General features: G+C 40.4%; 1 protein-coding gene across 7 annotated transcripts in view; it reads right to left on the bottom strand.

Annotated features, from left to right (window-relative positions):
* The window catches only part of HERC1 (HECT and RLD domain containing E3 ubiquitin protein ligase family member 1), a 138312-nt gene that overhangs the window by 28991 nt on the left and 88886 nt on the right, over positions 1–20435 (bottom strand). For 5 of the 7 annotated variants that reach the window (XR_010790360.1, XM_066592289.1, XM_066592290.1 and 2 more), the window contains 15 exons: positions 17551–18299; positions 16161–16359; positions 14750–14910; positions 11490–11606; positions 10026–10233; positions 8846–8970; positions 8013–8233; positions 6711–6979; positions 5927–5979; positions 5198–5395; positions 4805–4979; positions 4407–4680; positions 3607–3820; positions 3308–3513; positions 1327–1454 (listed from right to left, as the gene is read on the bottom strand). Coding sequence is in view for 6 of the 7 variants with exons in the window: in XM_066592289.1 (XP_066448386.1) it covers positions 1327–1454; positions 3308–3513; positions 3607–3820; positions 4407–4680; positions 4805–4979; positions 5198–5395; positions 5927–5979; positions 6711–6979; positions 8013–8233; positions 8846–8970; positions 10026–10233; positions 11490–11606; positions 14750–14910; positions 16161–16359; positions 17551–18299 (3297 nt within the window). In the remaining variant the exon portion in view is untranslated. The remainder of the gene's footprint in view (positions 1–1326; positions 1455–3307; positions 3514–3606; positions 3821–4406; positions 4681–4804; positions 4980–5197; positions 5396–5926; positions 5980–6710; positions 6980–8012; positions 8234–8845; positions 8971–10025; positions 10234–11489; positions 11607–14749; positions 14911–16160; positions 16360–17550; positions 18300–20435) is intronic. The other 2 variants (XM_066592291.1, XM_066592294.1) reach the window with 2 other exon arrangements.

Below are 20435 nucleotides of genomic sequence, written 5' to 3'. Positions count from 1 at the left end.
CTTGTGGCATTGTGCTCTGCAGCTCCCATAGCGATACATAGCCCGGAAATCTTCCGGGCTATATCGCTATGAGCAGTGGAGCTCGTTCCGGAAAATTTCCGGGCGTGCCACTCAAGGGGTTAAAGGAGGCCAGGATTGTAGCTTAACTCTGCAGATGTGTAAAGCAAAAAAAATCAGGAGAATGTTTAGACACAAGGGGAAAAAAAAAAAGAATAGGTCCACTTTAACATACATCCTGAACATGTAATTACTAACACTTATTAGTGAATTGAGACTTGTAGCTTGATACAGCACTTGAATACGCTGTACACACAGATTTATAGATCTACTAGCTGCTATACCCGGCTTTGCCTGAGTTAATTTGGTACTGGTGTTTATCTGGTGTTCACACAGAAAATCTTATGAAGTCGTCGTCACTTTAGAGATACCGAGGAAAAAAATATGTTCACCATTTTGCATGGTTCTTTGTGTTACCCAGAAAACACCACGTGGAGGTAACCATGCGACGTTTCCTTTATATAAAATGACATCGGAAGTGATAGAATTAGATTACGTACGTAAAATTTGGACGCTAATTCTTTTACACTTAGAATTGAATAATCGAGTTGGGACCCATTAACTTTTCTTATTTATGACAATCAATGCTCGTGCCAAATTTCTAATTTCTATGACATCGGGAAGTGAGAGAATTAGATTACGTACGTAAAATTTGGACGCTAATTTTTTTGCGCTTAGAATTGAATAATCGAGTTGGGACCTATTATCTTTTCCTATTTATGACATAATCAATGTAGGTACCAAATTATAAATTTTTATGACATCTAGAAGTGAGAGAATTAGATCCTGTACATAAACTTTGGACGCTAATTCTTTTGCGCTTAGAATTGAATAATCGAGTTGGGACCCATTAGCTTTTCCTATTTATGACATAATCAATGCTCGTGCCACATTTCATGTTTCTGCGACATTAGGAAGTTTGAGAATTTTTGGCGAGTCAGACAGTGAGGGCTTTCGTATATATATATATATATATTATATATATATATATATATACATATTAGATAGATAGATACCGTTACCGTTCACTAAGCTCTTGATCTCCTCTGTTCAACATGAGCACGCACTTTACAGGATCCTTGATGGTTTTGACAAATCAACTATGTTTTACAACATATGCTAACGGATCCCTCTAATTTATAATGGATCCATTAGGTTTCTGTGATTTTTTTTTTCACGAACATAGAATAGGTAACCATTTCATTCAGTGTCATCGAAGGGAACAGACATTAAACAGTTTTACAACTTCTCCTGTCAAGAAATACTTACAGTTTCTGGAAAACACATGTCTGCTGCATAAAATACTGATTTCTAGACACATTCCACACTCGGACAGTGCCATCAGAGCCACTTGTGGCCAAGAGACCCTTCTTATTGCACCAAACAGAGGTAATCACCTGGAAGCAGAAAATTGTGCAACACTCAGCTTTATTTATTGTCTGAACGCACTATTCAGTGCAAAAGTGGTAATGAAAGCTAGGAGATGCTGTGAGTTTTCCCAGGGCAAAAGCTAAAGATGAAGAGTAGATGTCTCAGGTCAGAGGATTGAGGGACACCTACCAAGAGAGAGTAAGAAGAGGGGGTGGTGTACAAGTGAAAGATACTAAATGTTTGGTCATTGAGATATTATGGGATAAAGGAAATTGATGCAAGGGGACAAGAGAATTGCTAATTAAAAAAATGTCTAGGGGGACCACAGGGTAATATTTTTGAGGGTTTGGAAGTTAACAGATTATTGGCGATTTCGGTTAAAGCTGCTCCAGCAGAGTAGTGGGGCTTGAAGCCCGATTGCAACTGGTTGAAAAGGGAGTTGGAAGAGAAGTGGGAGAATAGTTCAAGATGGACATGATGTTCAAGGAGTTTTGAGGCAAATGGGAGTAAGTGAGAAGAGGCTATAGCTCAACAAAATGATGGCTCGAGGGTTGGTTTCTTGAGTATGGGAGTGATACATTAACTCAATATTTAAATGAAGGGGAGGCACCAGTGGTTAATGGTAAGTTGAAGAGACGGGTTAACTCTGGGGTAAACACAGCAGTAAGATTGGGGATGAGGTGGTGGGATGCAATTGGGTTGAGGTGCAATTTGGAGAGTAGGATAGAAAGGTTTTCATCAGTAATGGTGGACAACCAGGTTATGAAGGAAGAGTTCTGAGCACTTGTACAAAGGGGTTGTGGGGATTATAGCTGGAAGCCTTCTCCAACGTTGTTGACCTAGTGTTTAAAATATGTAGCAAACTCCTCAGCTGAAGCGAGAGATATAGGAGCATTGGGGGATAGAGAAGGGAGTTAAAAGTCTTAATTATTTAGGGTTATGAGGCAGTGACGATATGACAGCAGCAAAGTAGTTCCCTTTAGCAGAAGTACAGTAAGTGCAGGCTTGAAAAACGGAGAAAGAGTAGTTGGGCTTTCCTTAGAGTGGATTTTTCACTGTACAAGTGTCTTACTACTTTGCATTGTTGATTGTAAGAGGTCTTTCACAAATACTATATAAATATTCAAATAACTGAGCATCTTTACATTTGTTTAGTCTATGTGTTTTGATCTTGTAACACATTATGGTTATGATTTATCAAGACTGACTTTTCCTATGCTTCTCAATATAAACTCTGCTGAAGTAGGGCCAGGCACACACAGCAAGTGTGCACGAGTTGTGCCCGACAGGGCCAGGCAGCAATCCATGTGCTGTCCGATACATGGACTGCCCGCACATTGACATGTATTTGCATGTCCTAATTCTTGTCTGTAGTATGGATAAGAATAGGACATGCGCTAAGTTTTTTATTCATGCAGAACAACAGTTTTTGCTTTAATAAAAAACAAAAAAACATTTGGGACTTAATGAAGAAAGCTGACACAAGTCAGTTATTAAATATGGTCTTATGAAATCCATGAGGTCAGAAATATGTCATACTCTTACAAACCCTAATATCAGAGCACGCTATGCCAAAATGCAGTGCAGAAAAATAGTACAACGGGTCTGTACACTAGTCTAATGTACTAAGACTGACATGTCTCAGAACACTGTGTACTATACGGTCTCTGCTAGTGATTTCAAAAAAGTGTTTGTCAAAGTGTTGCCCATTTCCAAGCAGGAACCAGCTCAACTCTGAAGAAATAAATTAAACGGAACGTAAAGCTCCTCATACACAATATATGGATGCTGGTGGATTGTGTTCTTACTGAAAGCGTGCACAACAGCTACATTGTCAAACAGTACCCACTTCTTAAAAAAAAAAAATAATAATAATTACCCTGTTCTGATGTGCCTCCAACTTAGTAAAGGAACATTTTCTCAAGTCTCCAGCCATATCAGCAAGCGTTTGAGGAGCAGTCTGATTATCACGATCATGGGCAGCCAAAGTGCGAACTAACTGCTGAGCCGCCCACTGCCGATGCTGTGAGGATAGCCGTGAAGACAGGCAGCAGGCAGCTAATGCATTTGCCAATTCCAAAGGACCTGCAGCATAAATATAGCAAAAGAATTAGCAATTCCCAGGAAAAAAAAGTGTGTCCAAAACACCCCTGAAATAGGTATGTAATGCTTCAATACCTCTTTTTTCCATCTCTGCTTTGTCATAATTTGGACGCAATTTAGCTCCCTTATCAGCTAGTAGAGCTACAAGTGCTTGTGTCACTACAAAGTTGGGAGAGGTGACCAGCTTGTATTCCTCAGCAATTCCCCGTAGAAAACTTGGTAAAAACTTTCTCTGTACAGGGTCATCCACAGTAGTTAGATTTACACCAGTTGCTGCAGATATCAAGTTCTGTGAATACAGTAAGCAGTCCCCTTTAAGTTACCTTCGCAATATATACTGCTGTAAACACAGAAGTCTAACAATAATTAGTAAGATTCTTACAAATCGTAATTCACCAAGAAAAAAAGAAAAAAAAAATAAGTTAAAAGGTGTAATTTTCTAAACACATCTAGTGCCAGCAAATGAAAAAATAAGCATGGGAAAAAAAATTAAACATTGAACCCCTTTCCATCACAATCAGTTTGGGCAGACACTCATTTCTTTCATTCCCACCTTACAGAAGTTGTAACTTTATTTTGCCATCAACATATTGGTAGAAGGACTTGTTTTTTTGTCTAACAAGTTATAGTTTTTAATGGTTACATATAAATATAGTGAGAAACGTTAAAGGTTTTTGTGGAATGGCAAGAAACAGCAATTCTGGAATTTTTGGGGATTGCTTTTTAGATTTTGTTTTTACAGCGTTCATTTTGTGGTAAAAAACATTAACATTATATTTGTCAATACAATTGCGGCAAGGCAGAAATGTCACTTTAGCAATGGTACAGATAAAGATCTATTGAATGATGAAAACTGTTCAAAGTGGATATCTAACCTGGGTACATAGCTGGACAAGAAGTCGAGCAGCACTGGGTGTACTGGATGCCAGGCAACCTACGGCTGTGCTCAGGTATGCTAGACAGGAAATGGGTTTGCTGGTTTTGCTGTGTATACCACGTGAGCGGTCAGTAGAATTAGACAGCGTGTTCGAGGGACTAGTGGAGAGACCAGCTCTACCTGCTGCAGCCAAACACATGAGGCGGACCAGAGTGCGGATATCGGTTAGACCCAAAGACTCCAAGCCTGCAGCAAGGCTGCAACTAGATCCACTGCAGGAAGAAGAGCAGAAGGGCATATTATGTTGACTAAATAGATTTACAATATTTACCAGTTTCATTCTTATTGTTAAACACCTACATAATAAACCAATGGAAAAGGATAATAAGTACAGACCTAACAGAGAGTAGTGAAAGTGCACGCATCACCATGGTACGTGCCAGCAGGACTTGTGCAGCAGCTATTACCCTGCGGAGGGCCATCACACGGTCATGAGGATTTACCAAAGCTGCTGCCTGCTCTCCCAGAGTAATTCTGCCTGATGAGCTCTTCTCCAGAGCACCTTGGCAGCCTGAGGAGGAATCCCAATAAAGTAATATGACTACAGAATATATATGTATACTATCAAAACATTAACTCACTGTGTAACTAATTCGACTAAAGACAACTCCACAAAAAAAAAAAATCACTTCAAACTGAAACTTGCTGTACAACTTTGAACTACATCTTCAACACAAGATACTGGCCATCAACATAATTGAGTGATTTTTCATGCACGCTCCAATGTACCTATTTGCATTAGAGTTTCCTCCATGCTGTTGGTGGCCGTTACCATGGCTACAGAGGCGCCCAAGGGGTCACTGTCTGGAAACTGCACCGGCTCTGGTACAATCCTACGATCATTAAGGCCAAGAGGTCCGGCTAGAAGTTCAAATTCTTCTTCTCCGGTCAGCTTATCTTCATCAACATCCAGCATGTCCCAGTCTTCTGTGTAATGTAGCAAATCGTATTAAAATCCAGAGTTCTGTAGACATTTAGGTATTTGGATAAATGCCATTTAATTAAATGGATATTCCGTGACTTTAACTATTGATAACCTATGGTGAGGATCCCCATCAATCATCGGTGGTCAGCACTGGAAGTGTAATAGCCAGCTTCACTCCCCCTAAAATCAGTGGGACCCCTACAACTCTGATTATACTTCCAGCTTCTCACTGTGGTTAGGGTCGGTCGTCTGGTCCTAACTGCGAGCTGGGAGTGTAATAAGACAGCCCTCCCATTGATTTTAGTGGAAGTGAAGCAATCTGCTACACTTCAGTCCCATATCAGCGCAGTGGGTCGGACATGGTCATAGGTGGTCAGGTCTGGAACGATCAGCTGCTTGGCAGGATCCCGAGTGGTGGACTGCAGCCAATCAAATATTTATGACCTATCCTGAGGATACATTCTCAATAGTTAAAATTCTGGAATTCCCCTTCAACTATGGGCTCAATACTCAAAATAGCAGATATTTTTTACCTTCATAAACACTGTCTTGTTTACCGATTAAGTCGGGAGCATGTCCTTTGTACCTAAAGCATGGAAAGTTTAATTAGCTTCCTATATTGCACTCATTTTGTTATTAAAGAGAAACTACACTTTCAGATGTCTATAGGATATATGTCAAATATTAAGTCAACAGTATTGATCATTTGGGGTCCCGCTGCTGATCGTTAAAAAAAGGGAGCTGTATCAGCTATCTTCGCTTATTTAGGTCGATTCAGGCAACTAAAGACGAACTGCATAGAGGTGTATAGAAGGCGCTTTACTGAGGCCATCTTCAGTTGCTAGAAGCAGACGAAAATGAGTGAAGATGGCCAAGGAGGGCACAATGCTAGGGTGAGTGATGCCGCCCCTCCCTCATTTTAGTGATTAGCATGAGTCTCAGCAGTGGGACCCCCGCTGATCAATAGTTTTGACATGTGTCTACGTTGTGTCAAAGGTTATGTCAAGGTGTAGCAACTCTAAGTGTTTGTTCTTGGCTCCCCATTTTATAATTGGGATTGTGATTGCCGAAATAGCATTGATAGAAGTGTAAGACTAGTGCGCAGATGCTGCAATGTCTGAATGAAAACCTCCCTCACTACAACACCCAATGTCCTGAGGGCGGCTGTGTGTAAACAATGCAGTGGTGCTCGAGTCCACCACGGAGTTGGAGGGCATTTTTTGCGGAAAATGTAATGAATAGGAGAGATTGATATTTAAAAAAAAAAAAAAAAAATTTAAATTTAATTGTAGTAAATGTACTGCTACGTCGTCTTACTTTTCTGATGCAGTTGCTTTACGCTTGCTCTTCAGACTCAAATACTTCTCACGGCAGCTGCCACATAACAGGTAGTATGGATTCCCACTGCCACATTCCCCTCCAAACCATCCATCCACATAAGAGCCATTACTACGGTATCCCTGCCGGTTGGCACTGTGCCCACAGCCTGGGTGATACCTCTTCATGTGTTGATTGAAGCTAAGTACACTTGCCTCACACAGCTCACAGATTACCACCTCTTCCCTTTCATCTGTTTCACAGACATGCTGTAAGAGGAGGACAACTTTTAACTTGCAAACAATAACTGACAATAGTGGCTTCAAAGACAAGCAAGGCTGAGGTTGAGCAAAACATGCATGTTACTCCATAGTGAAAATAAGCATCGATTTACATATAGAATACATAAGGATAAGCAGGAACATTAATGACCTAGCATGCAGAGGGTGGCAGATTACATGGACTGCTCTGGAAAAGTCCTTATCTATACTTTGATACAAAATTACAGAGGGTCTAACATTTTTCTAGGGGGCTATGAATTAAGGTTTGATACACAGTTTTATAAAAGCGCCCTTACAGGGATTGTACCGAAATATAAAAAAAAGTTATCCCTTAGCCAGGCGGAAACCCCACCAATCCAGAGAATAGGGATTCACACAGTCCCCACATGAATGTAGCGGCAGTCACACATGCACACTGCTACTTCATTCATTTCAATGACTGCACTGCATATTGCAGAGTGTGAGTGCTTTATAACGTAGCCACTGCCTACTTTTAAAAAATACCTGGGAACGGGGATATATAAATTTTATAATTCAGGTATTATTTGTGTATATCAAAAAATGTGAAAACTGGATATTATCCGGTGCTGTAAGATACAGTTCTACATAAAATGTAATTCAATCAATTCTACAGTTTACATATAAGATTGAAAAGAAAAAAAAAAAGAAAAGAAACAGCCAAGTTGTTCACCCTCTGCTTGCTTTGTATAAGCCATTAATGGAGTAACGTCCTTAACACAGCAAACAATGCAGTAAAACCACACCACATATCCAGCTCTTAATTCCAATTAATTGAATAAAATTAAGATTACGAGAGGCCTACACTTCTACATAAACCATTCACTATAAACATCAGCTTTTCTGTTAGTATTTGTTATCAGGGAGGATTATTAGAGCCACATTTGTAAATGCTGTAGCTGGATGCTGCATGCATCAATGCTCTTGATCTCATGCTGGGGTAATAAGCAAGGGGTGAGGGATTAGAGCAGAGATGAGAGCAGCTCCAGCTGCTGTCACACACCCATGTTGGCCAATCCAGTACCTCTGGGATCCACATTCCCAGAATATCATTATCGCTTGCTAGGTCTTGTCCAAACATTGCCTCCATGGCCTCATCATCAAGGTCAATTTCTAGTTCCTCATCCAGATTGAGATCATACAGAGATCCTGGTTCCTGCTGCAACGATACACCATCTCTTCGACCTTGGTTGCGGCGAGCTTGAACGGTACGGTATAATCCAGCTGCCAATAGGATGCAGGGAAACATCAGTATACCAAACAGACAACCCAATTAGCCTTACATTTTATTTAATCGGCTACTTAACCTATAGTAGAAAGCTGTAAATGCCTTAGCGTTAGGGTGACTTTACACATGACAACTACCATCTGAGTGATACTGGGGAGAGGTTTACGGTAGCATTACTTATGGGACTTTTTATTCATTCTACTTGTTGCTTTATGTTGCATATCCATAGCATTTAAAGAAGCACTCTATTTATTTTGCCTATATAGTGTGGAGAAGGAGAGTGCCCTCTCCATCTCCTCTGGATGCCACTACTGCCAGCATAGACTACGGCATCTAAAAGGGTTAAATCACTGGGTTCGGAGCCAAGCTCCATCCTGGTGGTTGCAGCGAAATGGGAATATACGACACATTATTTTATCTTATTCTCACCCCTTCCTTCCCCCAAGTCTCATGGCCTACTTAAGTAATTTTTTTAAAACCTTGCCAAAAGGGAAGAGAAAGTTTCATTCTGGTAGAAAATAGGCCCAAAGTACATTTCTGCATATATATTAAAATATAGGCTAGTATCCTTCAAAATAGGTTGACTTTAAACTTATCCGATAACATACCAGCCCTTGCCAATAGTGTTCTTGCTGCCAGATCAAACTTTTGCCTCCTGGTTACAGTGGACCTGCCTCTGGTCTGCTGCCCACTACTTGCTCCAGCGTTTTCTGCTTGTTCCATGCTGTCTGGACTACAATAGTATAGGACATAATTAGATATGACTTTACAGCCTCCTTCACACAGTTATTGAGCAACATTTTAAAAGTACATGCTGAAGACAAAACAGAAGTTTGAAGCATGGAGGAGTAAACTACTCTCACCCTGAAGCCTCTATATAAAACACCTGGTGGGAAAGGATCAGTTTTCAACCATTAGGCACATAACTACACTTTCTCTAAGGGCTCTCTCGCATGTTACCACGTATTGCACAGTACCAATCGTCACATTGACTTTCAATTGGGTCTCTCACACACTGTACTAAAGGAAAAAAACATCATAACATGTACTATCTTGGTGTGTATAACCCACGCACACACTCCAAGAAGGGGTATGGGGATTGTCGGTGCGCAAGTACACAATTCAGAGTGTACTTGTTTGGGTGCTCCTGCGCAGGAGATACACACACAGTGCTCTACAAAAACAAAAAATAAAAACGCTTGTGTAAGAGAAGCCTAACTTACCCACCATTTTGCCAGTCTGCACTCTCGACCCTAAGGTCGACATTGACTTCAAGCTCTCTGCTGCTGCCGTTTGACCATCAGATCTTCCTGTTATAAACCTTCACTGGTGGCTCCTTTGTGGGTCCTCTTCCTGATATCCTACTCCTAACTCTTCTTTCTGGGCACAAGCCTGAGTATTGCAATCATTCTGTCCCATTCTGTTTCTATCATAACTATTTTTTCCCAATACTAATATGGTTCATTAGCTTCTTTTTGTACCATTTTGATGTATAAATTACTCAGCCCACTTTAGGTCTGTGTTTTTGTTACCCATTTTCCCCTCCGCTCTTTCACTGTGCCCTTTAAAGTCTTCACTTTCTGTGTTGAAAACTGCATTAAGAAAAACCCACGCCACAAATTAAAACTATCTATATATTTTTATGCCTTTTTATAGGACTTTCAACTAACTTCTGTAGTGTTTTAACCCCCACCCAATTAAAAAAAAACAACTCACTGTAAAAATACAGCCAAGTATTCATGCATAAAAATTATTTTTCAGCAATTTTATTATTCGTACAAAACTAACCTTTCACAAAAGCATTCTTCTAACTCTGGGGTGTCTGAGGAGGTAATATCTCCCGTGAATACATCACTGGATTTACCCCCTGCACCTGTAATAGCTGCCCCCTGGCACTGTTCGCTGGTTCTACCAGAGTATCTCTCCTCATCATCTGGATGTTCTATCATCCACATTGCCAACACAGTGATATTCTGGGGGTCAGCCTCTCGAGCGCCTAAAGAAATTACATAAGAAATCAAAGTATACACATTAGATGTCTTCGGGAATGTAGTTCTGTGATGGCAATAACTCTTATGAATATGAGGCTTTTACCGTCAACATTATAAAGGGTGAGAACAAAAGCAGGCCTTCTTCCAACAGAAATATATTAGACAGTTTTTGTGCTCACCCTGTAGAATAGTTTAAAATAGAACTTAAATAGGGGTTGTCCAGGCACAAAACTCTTGTAAAGTTGCTCAGTCTGCAGCACAAAGCTAAAAGTAGTTGTTATTGGAATAAATCATATTCCAGATTTCACGGGTTTGCTCCAGATTGGTTATAATGAGAAGCTTCATGCATGAATATATATATTTGAACTCACGGATGTTATCTGTCAGCCCCCAATACTCTTCTGCTTTATTTAAAGGAAGTACAATACAGATATACTAAATATGACGCACCAATTACATGCACGCCCTCCCCCCAACATCATAACAACTCATGATTGGCCTAGTATGTAATGATGCTAATGATTAACATATGTTGACCCCCAGGTGTATGTCACGATGTGAACATGTAATTATACCCAAGTAGCATAGACCTTATTAATATTCCAATCTTGACCAAAAATATGCAGTCAGAGATAAGAAGTTCCTCCCCTTGATAGCTAGCTCTGGGAACCGTACGTGGGAGCTTCAACCTTTACTTGTACATACCAGGGTATAATATTGAGCTTGTTATATATATTTATTTGCCTAGGCTAATATAAGAAACACATTTATATTATTACTACAACATAGTCATACCCAACTCACCTGATCCACAAACGTTACTGTTTGGTAGTTGTGGAATCCCCGTTGCACCATTGACATCACTGGCACCAACTTACTTTGGCTACTAATTAACTGTAGCAGACACGTCTTTGGTGTCAGTGACATCACTGAAGCAGGAAGGAGACAAAAGTGGGGATTGAGCAATGCTGAAACAAGAGCAATGTGGATCAATTGAGAAGAGTATTATTTTAAGGTTTGTGCAGGAGGGAAAGCAGCTATACAGAAAAAGTTTATTACTGGTTAACTCCTTTATCACAAATTACAGTGCAAACTATGTATACAGAATTTTCTTAAATGAATAAATCGAACATTTGTGCCCCAATAGCGACAAGATCTGTCAGTGGTAACGAAAAATCCAAATTAATATGGATACTTCGTCATATAAAAGGGATCAGCAATATATAATATGCCACATAGAGGACATGTACAAGACAAGTACCAGTTGCTTCCATGGCCTTCTTGATTTGTCCTATGGAGAAGCCCATTTCTAGTAAAGGAACCACCACAGCGGGAGGTGGGGGTGATGTAGAAAGGCGGCTACTGGGATCTGAAAGAGCTGTGAAGACAAATTATTTTTATGTTCAATCTTTTTATTGAAAAAAACTTTGGTTTTCAAAGAACAGACAAATCATGTCTCACAGGACCACATGTAAAATCAGGACATATATGTTAAAGTAGATTACAAAAACCTAACTGACAGAGCTCAGCCTTTATACAAAAATCTCCATTGCCTCACCAATCAATGGATTGTCTCTAGCACATCAATCGGTCTCACAAGAATTAACCATTGTCAGCGCCGGCTTCTTCTTCTTGGCACATTATATTGGACTAAACTCCAAAACAACTGAAGGAGACACAGGAACGAAGAAAGCGAAAAAAAAAAGAAGGAGGGGGGGGATGGAGGGACATATAACGGTGTCCCATTAACAGGACCTCAACTCTCTGGTACCAAAAATCCAGCGACCAGAGAAGCAAATAAGCAGATATAGGAAATATAAAGGGGGGAAGGGGTGGGGGGTAACCTATAAAGAACCAAAGTTTGATATTGGAGAGAGAACAGAAAAAAACAAAAAGAAACACATACATATATATTACTGAAGTAGAATAAAATAACAAGGGGAATGGGTAGGGGTGGGGGAGGGGTAAAAGGAACAGGTATAACTATCCTAAGGTCAGTCCGACAGGTCTACAAAATTTGTAGATCATCTTAACCTAAGCTATACTTTTCTTGAGCTATCGGGATTTATAAAAATTTAGGAGAACAGGGTCTCAAACTCCGCAGAGGACACAAAGTCCAACCAAGGCTGCCACATTATTAGAAATTTCTCCATCTCTCTGTTACGTTCAGCACAGAATTCTTCCATGCAGCATAACTGCGCCATTTCCTGCTGCCTACTCATGGAAGGGACGTGAGCCGTTCACCAATGTCGTGGGATCACCACCCTCGCAGCTGCCAGACAAAACCTAAGCAGTCCCCTTTTCTGAGCTCCGATTGAGCCTGGCAGAATAGAGAGTAATGCTATTTGTGGGGTGTTTTGAATTGCCTTCCTACTCATCAAATTGTATATTGCGAATACCTTGTCCCAGAAGGGTTTCACCTGGTCACAGCTCCACCGTACATGGATCATAGCGCCCCTGTCAGTCCCACAGCGTCAACACCAGTCCGATACCGAAGGGAAAATGTGGTGCAAACGAGCTGGGTATCTATACCACCTTGACAAGATCTTGTAACTTTCTTCATGGGCGGCGCGTGCAATAGACCACTTATGTGTAAACAGGCATGCCTTCTGCCAATCCCCGGTGGATATCGCAGCCCTCCCGGTCATCTTCCCAGGCCAGCTTAAAACCAGGGTCCACATCGCAGTTTTCCAGTATCAAAAGGTTGTATATCAGGGAAACTACATGTGCCAGTTTATATTGCAAGTACAATAACTTTTCAAATGGTGTTAACGCCCTCTCAAAGGAGCAGTCAACTCCACATGCAGTGAGGAATGAGTTCAACTGGAAATATTCAAACCAGCAGTGGTCCAGTCCTCCAAGTTTATCCCTAAGTTCCTAAAAAGTTGGCAATGATGCCCCATTAATAATATGGTGTATCCGTGTGCCTTCCTGTGCCTCCCAACCCATGAACCTATCTCTAATCTTGCCCGGTGGAAAGGCCGATTTGTGAAATATGGGGGTGAGCAGGCTGTCCTTCCCTGACAGACTCCATTTTTGGACCGTGTTCTCAGTGTCTCCTGCAGTAGAAAGTTAGGAGAAATGACTTGAGCCCTGTCACAGGCTCTAATCCACGGGACAAGATTTATACGGATTGAACATTCTTCTTGCTCCAGGACCACCCATTGTTTCCTAGTAGCGTAAAATTGCCAGTCTATCAGATGCATTAAAACTGCTGCTCCGTGGTATTGCCTGAAGTTTGGTAACCCTACCCCTCCCCTAATTTTGGGAAATGACAAAGTACAGACTTCCCAGTTGAAGTCTACGTCTACCCCACACAAACGTGATCACGGCCGCTTCGAGTCTATTAAAGAATTGTATCGGAGGGGAGATGGGGAATCACCTGAAAAAGGTATAGGAACCTCGGGAGTATGTCCATTTTAATTGTGTTTATCCGAACCAGGATAAATCCCGGGCAGCATATGTGGGCAGGTCTTTCAGCGTTCGTTCTAAGAGCGTCATATAATTTCTAAGGGAGCAATTTAGATGGGTCATCAGGGATACAAACTCCCAGATATTGTATAGCCACTTTTTCCCATTTAAACGGAAAGTGTTCTGCAACACTGAACCATTCGGGGATTGAACTTGCAAACCTTCAGGTAGTGAGCAAGAGCTTACACTCTGCACCACACGAGTACTACACGAGTAGTACGCGGCTTAGTAATATACAGCAAAAGATCATCTGCACATAACACCAACTTGTAATGAATGAGCACTGCCTATTTGTACTCCCTTATTAGTCGTGTTGTTCCGGGGACAGGGGGCAACCCTGTCTGGTACCATTTTTAATACTAATTGAGGATGGCAGTCTGCCATTTACTCTGGCTTTAGCTGTGGGAGAAGTGTACAGGGAAAGTACCCTGGCTAGAAAGTTGGGGCCCAACACAATCTGTTTCAACGTCTCAGTCAGGAACCACCAATGTACCCTGTGGAAGGCTTTTTCAGCATCAACGGATAGTAGGCACATCTTACCTTAGATGTTACTAGTATGATTTTAATAATATTGTCTCTGGCTTCTCTACCCTTAACAAAGCCCACCTGGTCAGTATGGATAATGGAGGGCATGTATGGAGTTAGTCTGTTAAGCCAGAATTTTTGAGAAGAATTTTACATCCACATTTATTAATGATATTGGTCTATAATTGGTGGAGACCGTATGGCCCTTGCCCGGTTTTGGTATGACGCTAATATGCGCCTCCAGCGAGTGACGTGTAAAGGGAGAATCAGAGGAGATTGTGGAGAAGACCCTTGCACAAATTATATTATATTCAATTATATATCTTTTTCAAGACTTGCCTGCCCCCTGGTTCCTGTGATGCCTGCTGCACAAGATCGCACATGGCACTGAAAATCTAATTCTTCTTACAGTCCCATGCACACGTTCTCCCACATACTTGTATAGGACAGACAGATATATTATATATATTTTTTTCTATATTATTTTAAAATTTACTTGCAAGTTTTGGTAATTTGTACACTCACCAGTACGGTTGGTGTGCCTTGATGGCTGAGAGTCAGGAGATGTTAGACTCTGCCTTCTTCCAACTTCATCAGTGGGTGATGTGGGTAATGATGTGATTGGAGGGGTCTGTGCACGACGTGTGGGCAGCACTGTTGTTGTTGGGTAGCTTGAAAACATTTGCCTAAATGAAAAATGTAAGATACTGAAAAAGGTGGATGAAATAGAAGATTTCCAATGGTGGCTCTAGCAAGGCTGCCTTACTGCACTGGGAACCTTTGTTCACATCCTGCCAAGGGCAACATTCTACATGATGTTTGTATGTTCTCATTACGTTTGGCGTGGATTTCCTGCAGGGACTCTGGTTACCTCCCAAACTCCAAAAACATAGTTATAAATATATTGGCCATTCTGTTTGTTTGTTTGATAATTTACATTGTATCCAACTGGATACGCCTTTGTGTATATAATGTTGGCAATGAAAATAAAGTAACTCTTTAAGCTTTAACGTTTCATTTACAGTGCTCTGTGGATAGCTGTGCTTACATGGCAAATTTGACGCAAAATCTGACTCATAAAAAGTGTAATGTTAATTATAATAGGTCTATATAAAAGGAGGTTCTTACTATGGAGATTTTTAATCCACGTCACGGAAAAAAGAAATAACTTACTTCTTGGCACAGAATCCACAGCTTCTACAAATGCAAATTGAGGGAAGAAATCTGCATTATAAGCATGGATTTCTGCCACGACTTTCATTGAAATCCGCATAAAATTTTTCCAATGCCTATTTATTCCACTTGGCTGAACATAGTGTGAATCCCAAGGCACTACGTTAATCTATATGGCCTTTATAGACACCCATGTACACAGTTTAGTTAGAAAAGGAACCTGTCAGCCTGTCCTCTAAGCAACCGAAAAAGTAATTTAGATTTACAAAGTAACTGATAACTATTTTCTGGCAAGATTGAGGCAATAGTGATTATGTACTTTCATAATGCCCACCGTATTACTAGCAACATGTCATAGCCAAAAGCACTTAAATACCTACAAAACATTCAATGCAAACATCAGGCTTTCTACCAAAGTGTCCAAAGTCACACCACAAATGTGGTTATGTAGAAAATGGGATTTGTTGTATAAGTAGTAACTTTGGAAACCGCTTAAATTGCTTTCTGCTTACTATACGAGGTAATAAACAAGCTATATGACCTGGACACAATGTGCAGAGAAGGACTACTATATTTTGTAGTGTAAAGGTTATGCAAAACATGCAGTATGCAGCAATGTGACACCAAAGTGGAGAGCCATTTACACTGCTCATAATCAGCATGTTTAACTGTGTTAAAGCTTCTTGGCATTCTTGCACCACTTGGAAAAATTGTCAAAGAAAAAAAAAGCAAACAGTACGACATAAGAGAGTTTATATGGTACCTCAGCAAGCTAAGAGGCATGACTCCAGGAGACTCGGATGCTGGCACTGTTTCAGTGTCAGTGACTGGAGTGGTGGCGGTAGTAGTGTCCTCAAGTGAGCTGCTCATGAAAGAGGTGGTGCTGGATGCTGATGGGCTGGTGGTGACTGGTGTTTGTGCTTGATGCACTTGGTCATTATCCTCTGCTTGTTGGTCTATGTCTGCAGAAAAAATAGACATTAAGCACAAAAGAATAATTACCCAACAAAAAAATAATCCCAAGACAAATAAACAGAAAGTATTAGGAAAACACAAATGTTGGAGAGCAATTTAAAATACATGGTTAAAATTCACAAAAAGTTAAGGGATTTTATAACCCCTCTTGATTTTCAGATACACAATATTCCTATCTGTATTGAGGTCTAGGCTACAAGCAAATTTGCATCCTAATATATTTCACTACTGAGACCTGATAGCTAAAACTGTATAAATTGCATCTGCAATAGTCATAATAGTTTGTTCAAAGAAAATTATGCTTGTTGCAAAACGTTGTTTTATCTCAAAAGCAGGATGTGTACTTTCTAGCACCATAATGGATCAAGTGCAACAATTGTGACACTCAAAAAGCAAAAAAAATATGGCCAGCTTAAAACTTTACATAAAGTTTTAAATAATTTTTTGAAAATTCTTAGAAGTGAAAATCAAGATAAAAATCAATAGAAAAGGTTTAGGGACTTCAAAATTCCAACTGTTAATGAGGGATACAAATGAATACATCTAACTTAGTCTGGGTTCACATCGGCTTTCTTTTATCTCTAACTAGTGGGTCGATCTTTTTTTTTCTTTGCAAAACAAAGGAAAAAAAAAAAAGGATGCAAACAAGCAATCAGAACGGCAAAAACAAAATGATAGAAACAGATCATAACTGATGCAAATGGAAGCTAACGGATCCAGTTTGATTGCTTGCAATGTAGCTCTATTTTACAAGTGCACATGTGCAGTTATTGCTAGAGGGCCAGTTAAAATGTTCCAAAACCATGTAGCACAAAAAAAAGGGTAAAAAAATAAATGTATTGCTAAATAAGGGTAGATTCACGCTAGCGTTTCATCTCAAGTTCATCTCACTTTTTAGTTTTTGGAGCAGAGAGGCAGAATAAAAAGGGAAATAATCAGTTTTTAATCACCATTGATTTCAATGGGATTTTTTAAAACAGAAAGCAAAAGAGAAAGCTGCAAAACGTACAATTTGTTTTACTTAAACAGATCTGCTTAATTCCCTTTCAATTCTGTCCCTCTGCTCCAAAAACGGAACAGACAGACAAAAACCTAAACCAGAGATTGAACACTAGTGTGAATCCACCCTAAAAAGATGTCAATGGAACAATATTTCAGTATGAATTTTTATGGTATACCTTGTCTAATCCTGCTGCCAAATTGCTCTTCCAGGAGTCCATGAACCACCAGCTTGTAAATCATAGATTGCGCTCTCTCCAAATCAGCCAGTCCCAGTGCCCTCTTAATGGGTGATCTCATTACCGCCCTCTTTACCATGTGACGCATCAGAAATTGCAGGGCAGCTCTCATTTCCACATCCTCATGTACAACAGGGGAGCTCGCACAATCTGAATTGTGCCCATTTTCTGCCAGCACCTTTGGAATAAGCAGCAGCTCGGCATATTTACTGCAGCTTAGCAGCGCCCCCAAGGATTTCATAGCTCCTAAATTTATGTAGGATAACTGAACGGCTCTAATTTCAGATTGGGCAACATCATGGCTTCGTGAGATATGGTCATGACTTTTACGTTTCCCATCAACAGAATGATGTTGATCAATGGCTGCCGTTTCACTCAGAAGCGTAATAGATTCATTTTCAGATTTAGAAGCCATGTTGCTTATGGTTTTTTCCTCCGTCGCTCGGTCTGCAGGTTCACAGTCAGCCTTCTGCTCAGGGTCTCCTTTCTCTTCCGATTCATGACGGTGTTTCTTTTCATGGCGTTTAGCACCAGATTTGCCAGGATCTTCATGGATGCCTGTCAGGTATGTAAGGTCAAGTAGTGTAGAGGAAGTCAGCCCACGGAAACGAGCCACATCGAAGGGAGGGGGGTCACAGGGCTCCAGATTGTAGAGAGGAGTGTCACTAGGCGACCAAAAAGTTGGGAAGCTTTGGTTGAGAAAAAAAATCAGAACGACACAGGAAAAGGCAAGTGAGGGACAGACAAGAGGAGAGTACAGGAAATAATGTTGATAATTGTCAAGTAAATGACAGCGAGCATTCATGTGCAATATAGGGTCTTATTTAGGAAAGCTAGCATAGAAAGTGAAGAGTCAAACATAGCAGCCATTCTGCTTATGGGGCTCATGGTTCAGCTAGCACACATACATGCACAAAAAAAAAAGCCACTAAAATCAAATGGCTGCTATGGCGAAAACGGTCACTTTTCTTAGAAGTAGTTTTCATAAATAAGTATATTTGTGACTCGGAAATAAGAACAGCAGAGATTTAAAAAAATACAGCATCAGCAGCGCAGGACAGACTCATGAGTTATTAAGAAGGGTGAAAGGAAAGACATTGAAGACGTAAGGATGGAACTATACTGACTTAAGACACATGGAGTTGGGACACGGTGTAATGAATAAGACTTTAAATAAAAATTATGCAAACCAGGTGAACTGAGGATGGCCATATAAATATGTAATTTATATGGCCATCCTTAGTTCAGCTGGTTTGCAAGAACAGAACAGCAACCGTATCTCATTTATTTATGGGAAAAATACCATGTAACAACTACTGAACGGGCTCTGTGGTCGCAGGAGAGTCACTTCTATAGGACAAAAGCCATACAAACATGTAATGTCTCAAATAGACATTATTTGTAATGTCTATACGACAATAGAAAGCACAGGAAATGGCAACGTGACTGAAGACCGGTAAAGTGCAAACGCTGGTTAGTCTGCCATCACACCATTGGGGGTCCAGCTTCTGAGACCCCTAGCCGATGACGCAACCTGCAGTTGGCAACTCGTTTCAATATTCTATGTCAGCGGCCCTGCACTGTGACTAATCGGAGAGGGGACTCCATGAAGGACATTCATGTGGAAAAGGGCTGTGTCACTTATTTAAAATAGTCGGGTAAATGACAAAGATCTCTGATATGAAAGCCTGGATTCCAACCTGTTGGAACCTGTCTCCCCCCCCTGGAGATAAGCAGCATCATGGGTGTCCATTAGTGGTTTGTCCCAGTGCTTTTAAAGAAAACGTACCTCATAGATTCTATTTTTTAATAACTAAAACCAGATACAGATTTTTTCTAATTGCAGATTTTTTTTTTATTCTATTTTCTGTACATGTCTATGGGGGTAGCAATCTATGCCCGAGCTGCAGTTAACAGCATTTAGAGATACTTTACAGCAGAGCTCATGGGCCAAAGACACATTAAAATTGGTTATACCACTACCAATTCCCTAAGAATTGGTATTATAATCCTATTAAGAATTGTAATAATGCCAAATCTTTTGAGAATTGGCAGCCCCATCGCCTAGGGGCCACGCCCGATAGCCGTGCAAGGCCAGCCACGGGCGGTCTCTTTATCACAGGTTCCGAATCAATTGGACCAATTTTCAAAATCGTCCCCACTCGACCGTCTCCGATTTTGCTGAAAATTTACTCAGATATATGTATATGTTTGAAACGAGGTTCTGTGAAGTTTTAGCTCCAGATCTTAAATACCTGTGGCACTGTCGCCTTTACACTGGAGGTCCCACTGAGCTCGCGGCTTCAGCTACAAGGATTTTGCAAACTTTGGCACATAGGCATTATAGAAATATACTGGCTATGATGCTGAAATTGGACATACTAGCTCAACTTTTGCTGGTGAACACAAAAAAATTAGTACCGGCTATCACAAAAGAATATATCGGCCACAATTTTGTGTCAAAGTAGCTTGAAAATCACGCCGCATGACATTTACACCAAACTTTGGCCAAGTATAGCTCAAGACCAAAAACGACTTGTAACCGGTGCTTTGCTCTGTACACCAAACAGCTACATGGCTTTGCACTGCTGCAATATCACGGTCAAAGCATATGTATTTGTGAAGATATTCACACCCACATATGATGAAAAATGTTAAATGATCAAATCTGACCTATTTTTAAGGTCAAATATCTAAAAAAGGGTACCCCTCAAATCTATTTATTTTGATATCAGTCGAAAGAGCAAATTTTTCTCTACAAGGATCATCATTTTATTTTTTGGAGTCTTTCAGTTTAAGAAAAGAAAAATGCCACTGAACATGGC

The sequence above is a fragment of the Eleutherodactylus coqui genome, chromosome 2, assembly GCF_035609145.1.
Source record: "Eleutherodactylus coqui strain aEleCoq1 chromosome 2, aEleCoq1.hap1, whole genome shotgun sequence".
Classification (NCBI taxonomy): Eukaryota; Metazoa; Chordata; class Amphibia; order Anura; family Eleutherodactylidae; genus Eleutherodactylus; species Eleutherodactylus coqui.
The sequence above is the reverse complement of the archived record's forward strand: the minus strand, read 5'-3'. Positions and strand labels throughout refer to the sequence as shown.